General features: G+C 34.0%; 3 protein-coding genes across 6 annotated transcripts in view; 1 reads left to right on the top strand and 2 right to left on the bottom strand.

The window, feature by feature from the left end:
* Window positions 1–647: 647 nt before the first annotated feature.
* Taf8 (TBP-associated factor 8) lies at window positions 648–2,665 on the bottom strand. The gene is made up of 6 exons (XM_068774038.1): window positions 2,378–2,665; window positions 2,132–2,230; window positions 1,798–1,985; window positions 1,524–1,674; window positions 1,027–1,161; window positions 648–829 (listed from the first exon to the last, which is right to left on the bottom strand). The coding sequence occupies exons 1-6, from the start codon at window positions 2,523–2,525 to the stop codon at window positions 711–713; spliced, it is 840 nt and encodes a 279-aa protein (XP_068630139.1). The 5' UTR covers window positions 2,526–2,665; the 3' UTR covers window positions 648–710.
* Window positions 2,666–3,125: 460 nt separating this feature from the next.
* Ykt6 (YKT6 v-SNARE) lies at window positions 3,126–6,072 on the top strand. The gene is made up of 2 exons (XM_068772144.1): window positions 3,126–3,194; window positions 3,291–6,072. Exon 2 carries the CDS (start codon window positions 3,384–3,386, stop codon window positions 3,978–3,980), a length of 597 nt encoding a protein of 198 aa, XP_068628245.1. The 5' UTR covers window positions 3,126–3,194; window positions 3,291–3,383; the 3' UTR covers window positions 3,981–6,072.
* Window positions 6,073–8,775: 2,703 nt separating this feature from the next.
* Hers (Histone gene-specific Epigenetic Repressor in late S phase) overlaps window positions 8,776–17,490 on the bottom strand; it is a 217,070-nt gene continuing 208,355 nt past the window's right edge. For 2 of the 4 annotated variants that reach the window (XM_068774574.1, XM_068774582.1), the window contains exons 8-12: window positions 17,240–17,430; window positions 14,376–16,502; window positions 13,128–13,290; window positions 12,275–12,443; window positions 10,300–11,827 (exon numbers count right to left, since the gene is read on the bottom strand). In XM_068774574.1, the coding sequence (XP_068630675.1) occupies window positions 11,626–11,827; window positions 12,275–12,443; window positions 13,128–13,290; window positions 14,376–16,502; window positions 17,240–17,430 (2,852 nt within the window). In that variant the 3' untranslated portion in view covers window positions 10,300–11,625. The other 2 variants (XM_068774595.1, XM_068774588.1) reach the window with 2 other exon arrangements.

Here is a 17,490-nt window from a genome sequence, read left to right as displayed (position 1 = left end):
GAGAAAAAATTGTCGACTATTTACTGAACTTTGACACTGAAAATGATGAAGATGGTCCTGTTGACGATGATGTTACCATTGCAAAACAAAGTAAGCGTGCTAAAACAAGTCATCCATCTGATTACATCAGAATGAGAAACGTAGATCACATTCCTGTCATATTAGTGACACCAAACCGCTGCAGGATGCCAAAATGTAAGTCTAACAAAGCGAGACATCAATGTCCTACTTGAAATGTGATATTATGCATGGTTTCGGGGAGAAACTGCTATAAAAACTACCACAAATGAAAGTAACGATTCTTTGTCCCAACCAATAACATTGTTTTTTATTTCAGTTGCTTACTGTAATTACTTTTTGAATAAAAGATTTCGGAAAATATACGGAGTTTTTTCAACTTTTTAAAGCATTGAGACCTGATGTCGCCGTATGGCGACATATTGGAAGAGCATTTTCCGCATAATTTTTATTTTCCTTGGGTCTTAACAAACCTAGAAATATATATATTGTCCATGGTTACCACTTTTTACAAAAAATACGAACAAAAATATACTCGGGACTGAGGAGGTTAAATGACATCTTATATTAGGCGTCCTCTGAGCTCTGCTATATATGACAAAGAGGAAAGTAAAAAGAGTTTATTAATGTTTACAATTATTTATTATTAATTACAGTTTTAAAAAAATAATGTTATAGCAAGTATAATATAACTATCCTCCAGTTTTACTTCTTTCAGGGCTTGATGCTGAGGGATTGTCTTGATTTTCTGATTGAGAATTATTGGCATTTTCATTGTCACCTGCATTATCACCTTCATTGTCTGATTGATCTGTTGAAATAAACATGAATATTAATTTTCAAAATCTGAAAAATAATCAATTTTAAAAACAATTTTAATTTTTTATATAAATATTGTATATATTGAATTATGACATTATAAGATATTTGTTATTTTATTTAAATATTAGAATTCTTCAACTGATAATGGATCAGTTCAGATTATGTAGACATTACATTAATATTCACCTTTTTTATCTGTAGGCATGTCTTCAGTTCTGTTAGCTACTTGGAAATGGTATTCTAGTTCATCAAAATCAAACACTTGGTCTGTTGGTAATAGACAAGATAAATATGCAGGAAATGTTGGTTTACAAGCAATTACTGAAAAAGACAATGTTTTGTTAGGTAAAAAATTAAGTAATTTTTTTATGCAATTTAATAAAAAACTATGTATAGAGTAGTATGTTTTCACAATTAGTATAACTTAGTTCATTTAATTGTACAAGCTACATCAGTTTAGTTATTCCTTTGTACTTGTGACTATAAAAGTCAGCATAAAATAATGAATGAAAAATAAAGAATAATGGAGTATTTAACTTAACATTTTTTTGTTATTTGAATACTTTAGTTGTTAAAAGATAAAATAATTAATTATCATTGAAAACAAGAGCATTAATCTAATTTCAATTTCTTATGGTTTTGAAGTTGTTTGTTTTATAATAGAAAAAAGTAAATCCTCTTACATGGATAAACCTGATTGTCTTCTGTATTGAACAAGTTATGAGTCTCACTAGTTTTGGCTAAGAATTTTGTAAGTGCTCTTTCAATATCTCTCTTTTGAGTAGCAGCTTTTTCTCTTATTGCTTCATATTCTGTTACTGGCTGCTTGTGAGTCTATTAAACAAGAAAGAAAACAATTATAAAAAAAATTAGAGAAGATGAACACTTTAGAACAGTATCACACTGCTGAAAAAGGGATTTTTTCACTTTATGGTTAGCCTATTTAGTTTGACTTACTGGAGTCCTTATATATGCATGTGGATCAGGAAGTAATGGTAAATGATATGCTATGTGAGGTGCGGGCTTTGCTTTAGACCCTGCCGACAACATTGCTGGTGTTCTTGGTGCAGGTGCTTGTTGTGGAGGCTGGATTACATGTCTATTTGGACGAGCTGCATACTGTTCTATATTCTGAAGACTGATACCTATCAAAAGCAATATTCATAGTAAATATTTCTATGCATAAATTTAACCCACACATACAAAATAAACAACTTTAAATATATAACTTAAAAAGAATCTGAATCTTAGATTTTACTCTGATAAATTAGATTTGATGTTTAATACAAACCCATATTAATAAAAGCCATAGCTATATCTCCTAAAACTGGTTCAACTCTTCCAGATAATTCACAATAACCTCTTGCCGAATTACCAACTTCAGTTAAAACTGTAATAGAATTAAATAAGTATAGTAAATATACTTTATAGTGTCAAAGAAGACATAACTTTTTAATTGTAAGCTGATAAACAGATTCTCTCTTGAACGAAAAGATACATTTTGTATATAGTTATGAAATATATATTATCAACATACAACATTGTAATATTTCGGTTAACGATTCCAATGACATTTTATCAGCGGCATCAAAGCCAGTTTCAAGAAGAACAGTTGAAACAGCTATATTTAATATTCGTCTTCGAGCATCACAACTACTTTCAACTTTTTCCACGTTCTCTGTCATTGTAACATCAAACTATTTACTGTGCAAGATATTGTATACTTTATAAGATATTTTGACAACAACTTCAACTCTACAACTTTATTTAACAGGGGAATACTGAGAAAGATAAAGTTTAATACATTCATGAGATTTACTTCTACTTTCATTAAATTAGACACATTAAGATAGTCAGTTGCCATTACAATTTTCTTCACTACTTCAAATTTACCTACCAGCCCTTTTCTAGAAGATATTAATTAATTATAATTTCCATTATTGATACATCATTTTCATATAAACGGATTTATCATAATCTTGAAAATAAATGTTAAAATAATTTTTAATTGTTAGGTTTTATGACTTATCTAGAAACACTGTTAAATCTATGTGATAGCACTAAAAGTTCATTTAGCCTTGTCTTTGTCAATAATCCTTGTTTATAACAATAGTAGAAAGCCAGGTACAAATTCAACATTCGAAGTAATTATTTCACAAGTTCTAGTAATTAGGTTACCAAATCAAAATACAAAGATCATGACGTTTGTAAATCTTTGCCTATTCCTTGAAATTTCTGTAAAATGACGTGTCGAGATTGTCACTGTCAGAAATATTGGCAGTTGCCTTCTGTCATTTCGTTGATTTTACGAGGAGAAATTGTTCTCTTTGAAAGTGTTAGCATCAATAAGAGAAGTAAGTAGTAAATTTCATGAAGGCCTTCATGTATAAAAACGTTTATGTTATGTAATATTTTTAAACCAATAATATAACTTGATTTGATCACACTAGGAACTTTCACCAACGACGACGTTGTTAAGAAACAAAAACTAGTTTCGTCAATTAACTTTTAAGGGTCTCGGTACCGTCGAAAATAGCTACAACATGGTGAAGGTGTATGCACTTGGTGTCCTCTATAAAGGTGTCAATAATGCCACGGTATTAAAGGCAGCTTATGATCTGCAAAGTTTTAGTTTTTTCCAACGATCATCTGTACAGGAGTTTATGGTTTTTGTTAGTAAAACAATAGTTGAGAGAACACAACAAGCAACTAGACAATCTGTTAAAGAAGGCGAGTACATGTTGCAAGTTTATGTTCGAGCAGATAACCTTGCAGGTATATTAATATCAGATCATGAATACCCAAACAGAGTGGCTCATACATTGATAACGAAAATACTAGATGAATTCACTGCAAAAGTTCCAGCCAGTGCATGGGCTACAGGCAATGAAAGTACAATAGATTTTCCTGTTCTACCTCAGTACTTGGCAAAATACCAGAATCCGAGAGAAGCAGATGCTTTGACTAAAATACAAAATGATCTTGATGAGACAAAAATCATACTTCATGACACAATCAAAGCTGTCTTAGAGAGAGGAGAGAAATTAGATGACTTAGTAGCTAAATCTGATAGCTTGACAATGCATAGTAAGGCATTTTATAAAACTGCACGTAAAACTAACAGTTGTTGTAATTTTTGAGTTTTGGTATTTATAGAAGCAAAATAACTGTGCTCTTGGATTTGTGATATATATAGATATGTTATTATAATGTTATTCACTGTCCAAAAAAGAGCAAAGATGACAGCTTGTCTATTGTGCAAAACCATGGAAAATTTCATTATCACATAACATCCTTTGAAGTATTTCGCAGCAGAGTATTGTGAGGGCTTGTGGCTGAATACATGATTTGTTATGATTAGCTGTAACAAAAAGCTTATAGGTGATCGTGATAACTTGAGATCAGTTTAAATGTGTTCCATATTGCCCAGTAAAGAATATAGTCAAGAATTAGTAGGTGTTTATAGTTCTTATTTAGAATAGTGTTTGGTAACAAATAGAAGATACCTCTGTATAATACCCAGCATTTGATTTGGCACATCTGACAGGTATTATGATTTACAGCAAAGATCTGCTAGGTTTAGTTTCCTGAATCCTTTTCAATATTGCCTTTATCCCAGTGCTCTGACTGCATGCTATGGATACATATTATTTAAAACTGGTCATGTTAATAGAATATAATATTTTCTACAAAAGATGTTTCTGATGTGCTAAATTAAATGCTGGTAACATGAGATTTATAGATATTCCCTGTGAACTAATTCAATGATGCTTAATTCCATTTCATATGTGTATACTGTATATTAATCCATATCGTTAATGGGAATTATATTTAAATGCTTTGGTATAATGTGAGTTAGGATAAAAGTTAAAAATGTGACATGCTGCTTAAACATGTTTTATGAGATACTTTAAGTTTTTGTGTATTACTGATGTTTTAGATTTTTATCTAAAAATGTTTTTATTTAATTGTAATGAAAATGATACCTGGAATAAAGAGATATACTGATGATTTGTTAGCTCTGTTGGGAATGACAAAAATAAACTACAGTGAAGAAAATCTTCTTATTAATAATATAATATTTCTAATGCTTAATTATGACAGTTAAAGAAATTTTTAATATGGAATATTAGTTTTAAAAATGTAACTTTATATATTATACAACAGAATCTTATAAAATAACCTTTATTCCAATAAGAATTTAACATTGTTTATGGAGGGAAAAAATTATAGGTATCTGAATAGTTAAATCTAGATAGGTTTGGAACAAGTAAATTTTTATATGCCATTCCAAATTGATGCCTAAAATCTGAACATATTTCATGTTAAGTATGATAGACTACAAGATTAACTGGGAGTGTTAAACCAAATTGTAAACCTATTTATTTGTTGCATCTGTTTGCCATATTCCAAAATGAGGCAGAGTTGACAATGTAAAATAAAGTTATTGTTTTATGTAGTAATTACACTCAATGATATTGGAGAGTGTTAGCTTTACTCCGGCGGGCCCACAACTTGAAAAGCCTTCAGCTCTTAAATAGGTCTTGATGTAACAGGCACAAATAATCCCCCCTTTTCAAAGTTATGCAAACTCTCACTATCAGTTAGACAACAAAAACCTCTTGCCTGTTTTGTCAGAAGCAATCCTTTATGGGGACTAATGGGGTCCGATATCATATAGCGGTTTATCCCTTGAAGTATCTGCTAGTGGGTTAGGTTTTACTTCTTGCATTATGAGCCTGTCTTACTTTGATGTTGTTGGCTCCTTGTAAGCCATAGAACGAAGTGTGGGTTGGCAGTGCACCTCCTGGCGAGGGTCATACGGCTCAGGTTTATATGCCCAGTCTTCCATCTGCTTATATTCATTGCATCTGTTGAATGCTCTTGGTGCATCTCGGGCTACTCGACGGTTAGCGTCGGACTTCTTTATTGAATGTACACTGCTGATTGCAGTGTCTTGCTTTTTTTTTCCAAATAGTTGGTGATAGTAACAAGAGAGTAAGAGGCGGCACGCGAGCGAGCTGGCGAGCGATCGATGCGAGAGAGAGATGGGTAGTGATAGCGTGAGTTTTGACGGTGTGTAACTTGAATTCCGTGGGACACTAATTCTGATGACGAGGGTGCTGTAGTATATGACAATTGATCACAGTTGGCTATTGCTGCGACTTCTTGTGTTTGTTCTTCATCGTTCATTATAAGTATCTTGTTCTTGGCTTCATAATAGAAGATCGTGTCGGCGTTCGTAGCTGAGAGCAGAGTTGATTTTCCTTAAATGCTTTTTGGGAACCTTCTTTTATTTGCTTCAAACGGTGATTTAGCGGGGTTGATACCGATCGGACGTGGTTGATTGGTGTAGCTAAAGGTGTAGCAAAAGGAGGGTATTTACAGTTTTTATAGACATATATGGGAATTTAGATTGTATTATGTTAAGAAGTTGTATTAAGTTCGGTCACATTTTATTTCCATTAAAATGTATAGTGTGAGCAATTGCGTATTATTTTATTAAGATAAACATGAAAAAACACTCGAGTACTATTCGAAACTATCTAAACAATTAGTCAGATTTTTAACGAAATTTTAACATGTTTAATATTTAACAATTTTTTTAATTAGCTCATTTGAATTTTTATTTATTGCATTGTAAAAATATGTTATTCACAATTTATAAATTGCACAAATAAATAACATGATTCAATTATGTAATAATATAATGAAATTGACTTAATAGCATTGAAGTTCAATATAATTGTATTTTGATTGTTTAATATGTTTTATAGTTTGTAATTAATTTGTATAAATATATGGTTTACATTCATAAACATACACAAGATAAAAATTAGGTCTAAAGTTTTTGCGCTTATTTACAATCACTCTGTATATATGAGTTAAAATGAATATAGGTATTCATTATTCAAGCAATAATTACAGAGAGATGATGATTATTAAGGGCTGAATTTGGAATTGAACATGTTGACGAAAATATTATGAAGTCTTTAACAAAAGGAATTTTTTGAATTTCTCATTACAATAAAAGGTAAAATGTCGTAAAAGTAATAGATCAGGAACTTTTCTAAAATTAAAAAAAATTAGGATCTGACTAAGAAACACAAATCCTAATTTTTAATTTCTTGTTTATTTGGCCCTTAACAGTCTTAATAAATTTAATTTGTTTACATTGCTAATATTGAAAGTATATTTTTAATCCTGTAATATGTGCATGCGTTTTAAAGAGATAGATGTATATTATAACCGAAGAACTTTATAACCCCGTCTACGATTAGTAATTTTGAACATGTGCTATATTGTGAGACATTTATTGAAATGTTTAGCGTAAGGGTCAACTGTTCACTGTTGACAATAATACCGTATAGGATGTAATAAATACTTGGCCCGTTTTATGTTTTATGAAGTTTTATTGTATACATCCTATTTTTTGTGTGATCATAGTACTTGATATCAACTCACTTGAGGCAGGTGAAATACCCAATTCCCTATTTACTTCACAATTTTCCTTCCATTATATCTTTAAAATTTAGTTAATTGAGCTGCAACTTCAACTCTACGTTTAAAGGCGTATTTTACCAGCGGGTGAGAATAATTAATTTCAACTATCCAAACTTTCCGAATCCAATGCATAATCGAAAATTATTTATTCAACATACGATTGATTATATCTCTTAATGATGTCAAGTCTACCATCGCTTGGGATATTAAATGTCACAGATCTGAGTACGGGCGAAAGAAACCAGGTGAGAATATGTATATTTCAAAGTATGTAAAATTACATGTCTTACTAGACATATTGAAATACCCTGGAGATGAACACACCAGTCCCAAGATGTGCTATATTCTAGGAAGTAATTTTGTGTGTCCGCTAGCAACAGAACTGCAGAACGCGCATTGTTCATAAAATAAACAATGCACATGTTTTAATAAAGTTGGAAATTATTCTGTGTAATTAAATGCAATTATTCGTCACAGCCTTATTGCTCCACAGACAAATTTTATCATAACCTTCGTTCTCCATCATTAGAACATAGGCTATTAAACCTCCCCAGAGATTTTCTATAAGACCGGTTGGTAGCAGCATCCAGCACCTTCGAACGACTTTAACGAGGTCATATGTCCAACATATTGAACGTGCTACGCTGCACTTGCCCGTCCGTGGTCTTCACTACAGCATCATAATGTCCTAGCGGCCATCGTTTGGGCGCGTTACGTGGTCTGCCCAATCTATTTCCCAATCCACAAGGATTTCCTCATTCCTGATTCGATCCCGTAGAGAAATCCTGAGCGTAGCTCTCTCTGTGGCTGTCGTCTACTAACAGCTTACTAATCAGACCAAAAGTTACGTACCCAAGAGACTACGTTTCAATCATTCTATTATTTTTTAGTGTATTTTGTAAAAACTGCTGCTAATGTCTCCGATTGTTTGGATATATCATTCTAATTTTCAGATTACTATTCCAGATCTATCCGTGCCTTGAGAGCAAAGGTAGTGAAAATTTGTACTTTCAGTAGAAAAAGTTTTGGATTAAGAGCCTATCTATTCAAGACGATGGTTTGTCGAATACGCAGTTTTTATGTAGTTGTTTTTAAAAGAAATCGGTGCTTGAAAGATAGTAACTCTCAGCAATTAAATGCCCGTTGCCAACCGTCGCTAATTTACTTCTGTGGTCTTTTTGTCTACACAAGTTTTAGTGTTTATAACTGATATGACTATACATGTACGGTAAACTATTTACACAAAATTCTAAAAGGATAACAGCGCCGAACATCGATGTGTTAGATGACGTTATTTTGTAATGATCGCTAATGAAAATAAAAACACAAATAATTTATAATTTTATTCTTTTGCTCGTTGACGGTGTTTCCGATAAAAATAAAACAAATGTTGAAATAAAAATACATATATTAATTTTACATCAATATTAAATTACAGCCAACGTAACTATGTAGGTTACAATAATAAAAATATACCTATATAATTTTCATTAAAACAAATAAATAATAAAAACAAGGTATTTTTTTTCTTATTAGTATTAACCTAAATCTAAAAATCATTGACTATAAGAAGGTTGCAACTGCTGATACCAGGTAACATTTTAAAACAATCCATCTACAAGCAAGGGAGAGCTCACTTATAGTAATAGTATTATTATGGAATTTACTCATTAATTCTATAATTAATTAATAATGAGTATAATGGCGGAGGAATATGGTCAAGACTAACTTGTAAATAATAGCTTTCTCAATTCGCAAATCATTCTCCTAATAATAATGAAATTTGTCTCAATATCAAATTTGTTCCTTTCAAGATGACAACAGGATAACGGAAGGCCTGTATATATTTGTATATTAAACGCACATTCCTCCGCCATTGTTTTAACCTAAATAGAAGGTGATTGGTATTACGTCATTACGAACGTTAGAATTTTTGCAGCTAATTTTTTGGCGTTAAGCAATGAAATAAAAAGAAAACTTAAGCTTTGGAATAGACACCCAGTGAGATTTGTTGCTTCGAAGGAGAAATAAATCCAATTCTGTTCTCGTAAATGTAATTTACATTGACTTATTTTTATTTTTCAGAAAACTGGAGCTGAAAATAAAAATTTGGACCTTAATAGATAAAAAAAATTACCATGGTCCATTAATTGGTCTCATTGATTTTTTGTTTATTTGTCTAATAAAATGTAATTAATTTCATACAGTATATACACTATGTGATTAATATGTATATTTTAAATAAAATACACAAATCATTACATTATCTGAATGATTGTTTAAAAAATACAAAACGAAAAACACAGGAAAAGAAATGTAGTAAAAAATGTGCAACTATTGTTGATTTTTTTAATTTTTTTAGTCCGAATAAGAATTAATCTCACTGGAAAGATAACAAAATTTAAGAAGCAACACTAACGAAATAAGAATATTTACAACAAAAACTTTAATATAAAAAGAAATTAAGGGAGCGAATTCTTAAATATAATATATAAAATATACGCGAAACGCTAACGTATAAATGCCCTCTACGAGAAGAATTCCACAGGGAATTTGACGTTAAATGAATTTATGCTTCACTTCTCCGGTAATCAAAATTTATTGGCTTCACACACAAATGCAGTTAAAATAAATAAAGAGATCTAATAATTCGAATCTTAACAAATTTCTACTATTCTATACTCACATTGAGTACAATTTGCAAAATTCTTAAAGTATTTGAAAAGTAGACCCTTTGTAAATTGGATAGGTGTATGTGGGTTTTGACTCTCTTTCAGTGAGAGATAATTCATTGAAAAGTTAATTTTTCTTCCAACGCAAGTATTTTTTTTCGTTTTATGTTTACATCTATGCACTAATATTATATTTAAAATATGTTACAATGTTCCCATTTGTTATTTTCAATTTAATGTAAATTGATGGCCGATGCATCAACTGAAAAATTTAAGGACACAAATTAAACGTATGTCATTATTTATATGCAGCAAATTAAATACAATATATATTTATTTTTAAACAAACGATTGTGAACCGTATTGGTAAAATCAGTCTTTTTATGAAAATCATACTGTCGGAAAACAAAAGAACTTTGTAGTAAATTAAGCCATTATTCAAAATGCAATGAAAATCAATTCCTTTTAAGGCAGCCATAACGTTATTCATTTTTGTTCCAGAGATGATACGTATAAATATAATAAAAGTGTAAAACTGTTGGTGTTTCAATATTTAGTTACAGCTGTGACCGAAATGATTTCGTGTCATCATTGATCTTCATTTGACTTTTAATAAATCTAACCTGTGACATTATGATGCGGTTGTTTCAAAACAGTTTTCTACGGGTTAAGTCATGTAAAGGGCTATAACTTATCCGTATACTATGGGCGATTCTCGTGATATCGTAACCAGTAAGTAAAAGTATCCCATTCATCAGTTGAGAAACATTTCTTCCTTCATAATTGATACAATATTGATCTTTGGGATATCAATTTTAATTATTATTATACTGGTTTTCATATCAACATTCTAAAGTATACTATGTGAAGTATTTATCTGAAATAACACAGACTAAAACGGATATTTTCACACGCGATTCTCTTACGAAATTAAAGAATAATTTATTAAAGATTCTATGGATAACGGAGGAAAGTAATTATATTGAAATAAATGCTTTACAGTGCTCATGCAGCCTAAACTACAAGAATCAGTCACGCAAAACAAGTCCGCTAGCACACATGATTCACATATCTACCAAATGAGAGTAATAAGGACTTAGATTACCCCGAAGCTAAACGAAAACATATTCCTATCCACATTATGCGTCATGATTCTTACGATTACTTATACTTTATAAAAGGCATCGTTTGATACAAATAATTTATTGTTAGTCGACATCGATAGAAACCCAGCAAATAAACAACACGGGATACTCGATCTACAAGTCACGACAAAGGCAACACAAGTTTCAATCGGCTATTTCTTAATAACATTTATTACACGTAGTACCACAAATAGCACAGGGCCACATCTACGAGTGTATTTGTACTAAACTGGGGAGGGGAGGTGACGACACAATGTATACACTAATTATCGAACGCCGAACACCGAAGCGGACCAAAACGACACAATCAAGGAACTTTCTAGTTAATTACAAAGCGTGTATCGTTAACAAACGTTGAATATACTTTGGTGTTTATTATTCTACGTCGGAGTGAATCTTATCTCGCTTTTGGGTTGTGCGTTCTCTTTGCAGGAGCAGCGACCACATGTACCTGGTCGGCAGGTTCACTTGTTGGGGACATGTATTTTCTTAGACCTGAAGTCGTATATCTTGCGGCAGAACAGGACGAGTTCAGGCGATACAGACGGGGGTAACTTAGTGTCATTTGGGGCCAGTGCCGGTGTTACTTCGCTCGCCGGCATTGGCGGCACTATGGAAGGCGTGACCTTGATACCTTCCTCCGCTGCTTTTAGTCGTTTCCTATACCTGCAAATAATATTAACGATATATATATTATAGCATAAAATGAACATCAAAATTAATGTCAGCTGTGACATGAAACTGTTGTTTCCTGAAAGATCTTTGTTGTTAGCGTAATTTTTTCATTTTACTAGACCAATGAGAGCTATTTCATTAATTGTTTTCAAAATCATGTATCCTTTTTAACTTAGTATTAACCATTCGGCTGAACAACTAATTGCATAAATTGAAATAAAAGAGCACTGTAAAATAAGATTCCGAAGCGGAGATTCCAGATAGGTAAGCGCAGCGTAGGACGTCCACACACATGGTGTAGACAGAGCTTGTTAAATTCGTCGTAAGGCACTGGATAAAATCCGCGTCAAACTGGTCCTATTGGAAATCTGCAGGAGACGCGGACAAATTTCTAGCAGTGAATGCCTTATAGCTGGAATTATGATGAAGTATGCTGACCTGCAGTATTCATTAAATGTGAGTACATAGCACTTGTCTTCGATGCAGGCGACAGAGTTGGCATCGCGGTGTCGTGAAGCGAACACTTCGTCGGGTGCGTCGTCCGCCTGGCGCCCGCGTTCTGTGTGTTCGGGCCGATAGTACCACACTAGCGACACCATCATTTCGCCTGCAATATTATAAGCTAATTTTAATTTAATACATTCAACTTCACGTTCCAATTTGAATTAACTGTGTTTATTTCAGAATGAGAAAGTCCGTAAACGAACGAAAGGCCACATAACTCGCAGGACAAATAGCTGCGGGTGCTTTAGGAAATGGAGCGGCAACCGCAACGTAGGATAAATGATTGTCGCAGGCCGCTTTCAACTGGTGTTATTGGACACTAAGAGGGGGTGTTTATATCCAGCAGAGGACATCCAAGGGATGTAATGATAATAAATTCAGAAATGCTTTATTTGATTGAAACGATTCGGGTAAGAATGAAGTGAAACGTCACTATCCGCCGCGTCGGTATAACCACGCTCTGTAACCAATTAAATGGTTGTAAGATTAGAAAATCATGCTTTCATTTCTAATAACAAAAAATTTAGCCATACTTAACGCGATTTATGTATTGAGTTCTCATATGATAAAAATGTCGCAACTTGAAATAAAACAAGGATGGTTCGAAAAGCTGATGTTGATGACCTATTGAACTAAAACTTATACACAATAATACATGAAAAGTATTGTTTGCAAGTAGAACAAGACACAGAGGCGGTAGGTATTATAGATAGCCTCGTCTGCAATTACTTGGTAATGGTTTTCAAAATAAATAATTTAATAATATAATAGAAGTCGTTCAACTGACCGTCGTCTGGGTTCTCCCAGAGGCTCGCGACACGAGCGACAAAGGGCTGCGCGCGCGCAAGTGACGCCCTCAGTAGCACGCAGTCGCCGCGTGCCACGCGGTCGCCGCTCGCATGCCACATGCGCGCCCAGCATCGCGCCGTGCGGTCTAGCCGAGAATCATTCTACAACAGATTAATGCTCATTTACAATCCAATATCCTTTAATCGAATACTATGGATATTTACATATTTATTTAATACTCTTTATTACACACGCCAAAAAAGAAATACATAATCGAGTAATGACCAAGAAAAAGTGTAGTAGTATTTCATATCATTATAGACAATTTCTTCTAGACATGGTATGGAAATAGAAGGACAAGTAGCGGGTCGTCGACGTATACGTGCTAACACACATATATGTATATGCGTACATTAATTTATATGTACCATACATAATTATAAATACTGCAATGGATAAAAATGTATGTGGATATATATAAATAAATATATATACAAAGAGGTGCTCCCAATAGGTGGACGGACGACGAGATCAAGGTCGCAGGAAATCGTTGTATGTGGGCAGCGCAAGACCGGTCATGGATCTTTAAGGGAGGTCTATGTCTTGCAGTGAGCGTCTAATGGTTAACATGATGATTGTGGATATAATAACTGAAAGACGTGAATTCTACTGAATTATATATGTTAGCAATCGTTAAAATGATAAGGTAAAATATTTTGGACTGAAATCTATGAAAAGAGATTACATTACTAGAAGTGATGATGACAGGTTTTCTTGTAAGTAATTGTGAGAAATAGAGGATGTTCTTGGAAAATTAGTAGCGATATTTTTTGTAAATGCAGGTTTTTATATAGGCGCACGCTGCACTTGAATGACAAAGGAACAACGTACGTAATAAGTAAAAGTGGCTGAGGCTAAGGCTTTTTAATTTTTTCTGTATAAAGTGATCATTAAGAATTATTTTTTCTATTGGTTTGCGATAGGCCAATATCTGTCAGCAATAACATGTTTGCAGAGACAGATAATAAAAAAAAACTATTAACTATAATATAAGATATAATAATACGTATTTTAGAAATTTTTCTTCTTACTATATTTTCATTACTTTATTTATTATTTCTGTAATCATTAATTATTGGACAATGCTTTTACACTTATAACCAATCACCCAGTATAAGAAGGAAATAACAAAAAATCAAAATGTATATTTAATACTCGTATAAGTTGCAATCAAACCAATACTTACATTGAGGTAGACTTTGGAGATATAATGTTCGCCGTCCCAGTTCCAGCCATTGCTCCAGCGGGGCGGAGGCCGAGGTTGGAGCGCAGGCAGTGCTAGAGGCGCGGGGACACGCCTTGTTCTTCGAACTCCACTACGACGTCGCCGCGTTCTTCTTCCACCTACTCCATTAGAACTACCCACATTGTTGTTGCTTTCAGCACTTTCCAATTTAGCTACCTCTCCTACTGAACTAGGCGTTGGAGAAGCGCAAGCATCCTCCACAACTAATGTTGCTTCATCTGTTTTTAAACCTGTCTTTTTTGTTACAAGTAGTTTAGATAATTTATCCACGCTCTTTCCTTTTGGTTCTTTGTCTAAAGCCAATTTACAACGTTTTCCCGATTTTTCACCTTTAGTTTTCTCTGCTGTCTTTTCTTCAGTTTGATCCTTCATGTTTGATTTTCGAGTTGTTTCTTCGGCAATTTTTGCTTGCTTTTTCGAAACAAGCAATTTAACAACTTTTTCAACATTTTTGCTTTTGAGTTCACCGTTAGCTTTTTCAACAGCTGATTTAGGCTTCTTTGACAAATTTTTTTCTTTTACATTTTCCGTTTCAACGAGATCGTTTGCTCCATCTTCTTGGCCTTTTAATTTACTTGGTTTACTCTGAGATTCATCGACATTGTTTTTGATGTCAGAATTGGGAATTGATTCTTCTTGAATTAATTCCGATTTAAATTTGTTGTTTCTACTAGACTTAAGAGATTTTATGGGATCTCCATTACTTTTATTTAAATTACAACTGTCTTTTTCACATTTATCATCAATAATTTTTGTGTCACATTTGGCAGTAATGACATTTTCTGCATTCAGGTCATTATTTGATAAAATTTTGTTTGCACGCTCTTCCTTTGAATCTGCATTATCGGTGGGTGTCTTTAATACTGATTTTAAGTTGTGAGTGATTTTCGAATCTATGTTGCAAGCGTTTTTGTACGCAAGTTTCTTTTCTATTAGTTGACTCACAGCTGCTATTGTCTTGGGTCGTACTCCGTTTATTACAGTATTATTTTCAACCACATTATTATTGATATTTAATGTTTTCTTTGAACTATTTTGGGTAATGTTTTCATTTGGCGATAAAAATAGTTCAGCTGGATTTAATTCGGTATCTGAAGAGTAGCCTTTGCCATCAATGCTATTTTTTCTGATTAAATTATCAAGCAAAAGCGCACTTTTCGTTTTTGGCTTCTTAATACACGGTTCTTCCATAATACACGCGACATTTTTAAGATGTGCATCATCATCGATAGTTTCAACAAGCGCTTTTTTAGCTTTTTGACCACTAAGAGAACTTTCTAGTTTTCTCTTAACGGTTTTCTTTTCTACGGGTGGCGTTCTTGGCATTCTCTTTGTACTTGGAGTTGTCTTCTTTTTGGTTTCTTTTGTTACGGTTTCTATCCTTACAACTTCAGCCTGCTCACCCGATACCTTTCGCCTTTTTTGTAACTTAACGTGTTCTCCTATTCCATTGGTTTTGCAATTATCATCCAGTTGTATGTCTCTTATATCAATTTCCAATTTTGGCTTGGAGTATCTCCTTTTAATAGCTTTATTGGTATCCGTTACATCGGGCATTTCCAATAGCGCTGTGGCACTGTTATGCTCTCTAAGCGCTTGTGCATCGGCTTTACGTGGAGTTGTGTAAGTAGGACCTTCGTTCTCTTTTTTTACATCAACTAACGGAGTGGATCGTTCATCAGAAGATGATAGGTCGATTGGTGCGCAGAGAGGTGGTGAGATAGCGAGGACGTCATCATCTGCATCACTATGTTGTATAGGCGGTTGTGGTGTTGATAAAAGAAGGTTAGTGTCATCGCCAGCGAGGGTTCTCCTTGCCATTGCTTTCCCGAGTCTTGCTCTTCTAGGAGCTGTCGGGGGAGGTTGGGGAGCGCAAGCGCCTGCCGATCCTCTGGCTGGTGAAGGGGGTCCCAACGCCTCAGCTGGGCCCGGAATATCTCCCGCATGTCGCAAATTATCACGAACATCGTAAAGTTCACGTTTTGGCGATGCTCCGCCTATAGCGGGCAGCGGGCAAGGATGGGGAGCGTCAGCTGCGGCAGGTGGCTCTGGCTCTAGCGGCGGATCCTAAAAAAAATATCATTAGGGTATTTAAATAAGAATCCATCATTTTTAGCCGGTTTACGGGACGTGTCACATAACTGTTCATAATGAATTTTAAATTTTTTCATAGGTGTTAATATGTATGAATTCTCTATATGGTTTAAATATCTCTACGGATGTGCGTCAATTTAACGCTTTTATGATGTAGCCAAATTTTTTAAGACTGACCCACAATACGTCGATGGTATATGATGAAGATGTTCCTTTTATCACCATTATATTAATTTTATTAACTAGTTCTAAAAAGTCGCTTCTTGTCATACTCTTTTCCTTATCGGGTTAACGACGAAGATAGTATCTTGTTTGTTTTAATTATAATTATATTTAGTTGCTGTTCTATCTAAAACACTATAGGAGATAGCAATGATTAAAATTATTAAATCAAATTGATATTAACGAAACATAGTTTACAGAATTTTCATATGCATAATTCCCAATGAACAAAAGCATCTAATAACATGTTTAGTACCATCACGTCATGTTCCTACTCGTATGTCCCCTGGTGCCCTAAGGTTCTTATTACGGTATTCGAGTGGATGCAAGCAGTTTCAAATTTACGGAAATCTATGGGGAAGGTCTATGACCAGCCGTGGTCGTCTTGCGGCTGATATGATGACGACATATCTTTTGCCTTTCTTCAGGAGGTTGGTATCTTGTGCGTATCTAAAGAAATTGATTAAAAACCAAGAAAATATGGTTACCTTCCCACTGCCGTGGGTGTCGGCGGCAGAGTCGAGCGCGCATGCCCGCACCTTCGCGCGGAAGGCGCCCCCGGGCGGTGCGAGTGCGTGGACGTCAGCGGGGCCGCCACCAGCTGGGGCTTTACCAGTAGCGGGCCCAATAAGGACGTTTTTTGGACACGCGTTTAAGGGGCACGGGCATCCGCGATATTCTGAAAATAATATGTTTTGTAACTCTTTTCTAGGGCAGGCCTCCCACTAGGTAGACCGAC

This window comes from Battus philenor, unplaced genomic scaffold (assembly GCF_028537555.1).
Source record: "Battus philenor isolate CCGP_79_NKW_IND1 unplaced genomic scaffold, ilBatPhil1.0.hap1 SCAF_11, whole genome shotgun sequence".
NCBI lineage: Eukaryota > Metazoa > Arthropoda > Insecta > Lepidoptera > Papilionidae > Battus > Battus philenor.
Note: the sequence above shows the minus strand (reverse complement) of the source record. Positions and strands in the feature narration are given on the sequence as shown.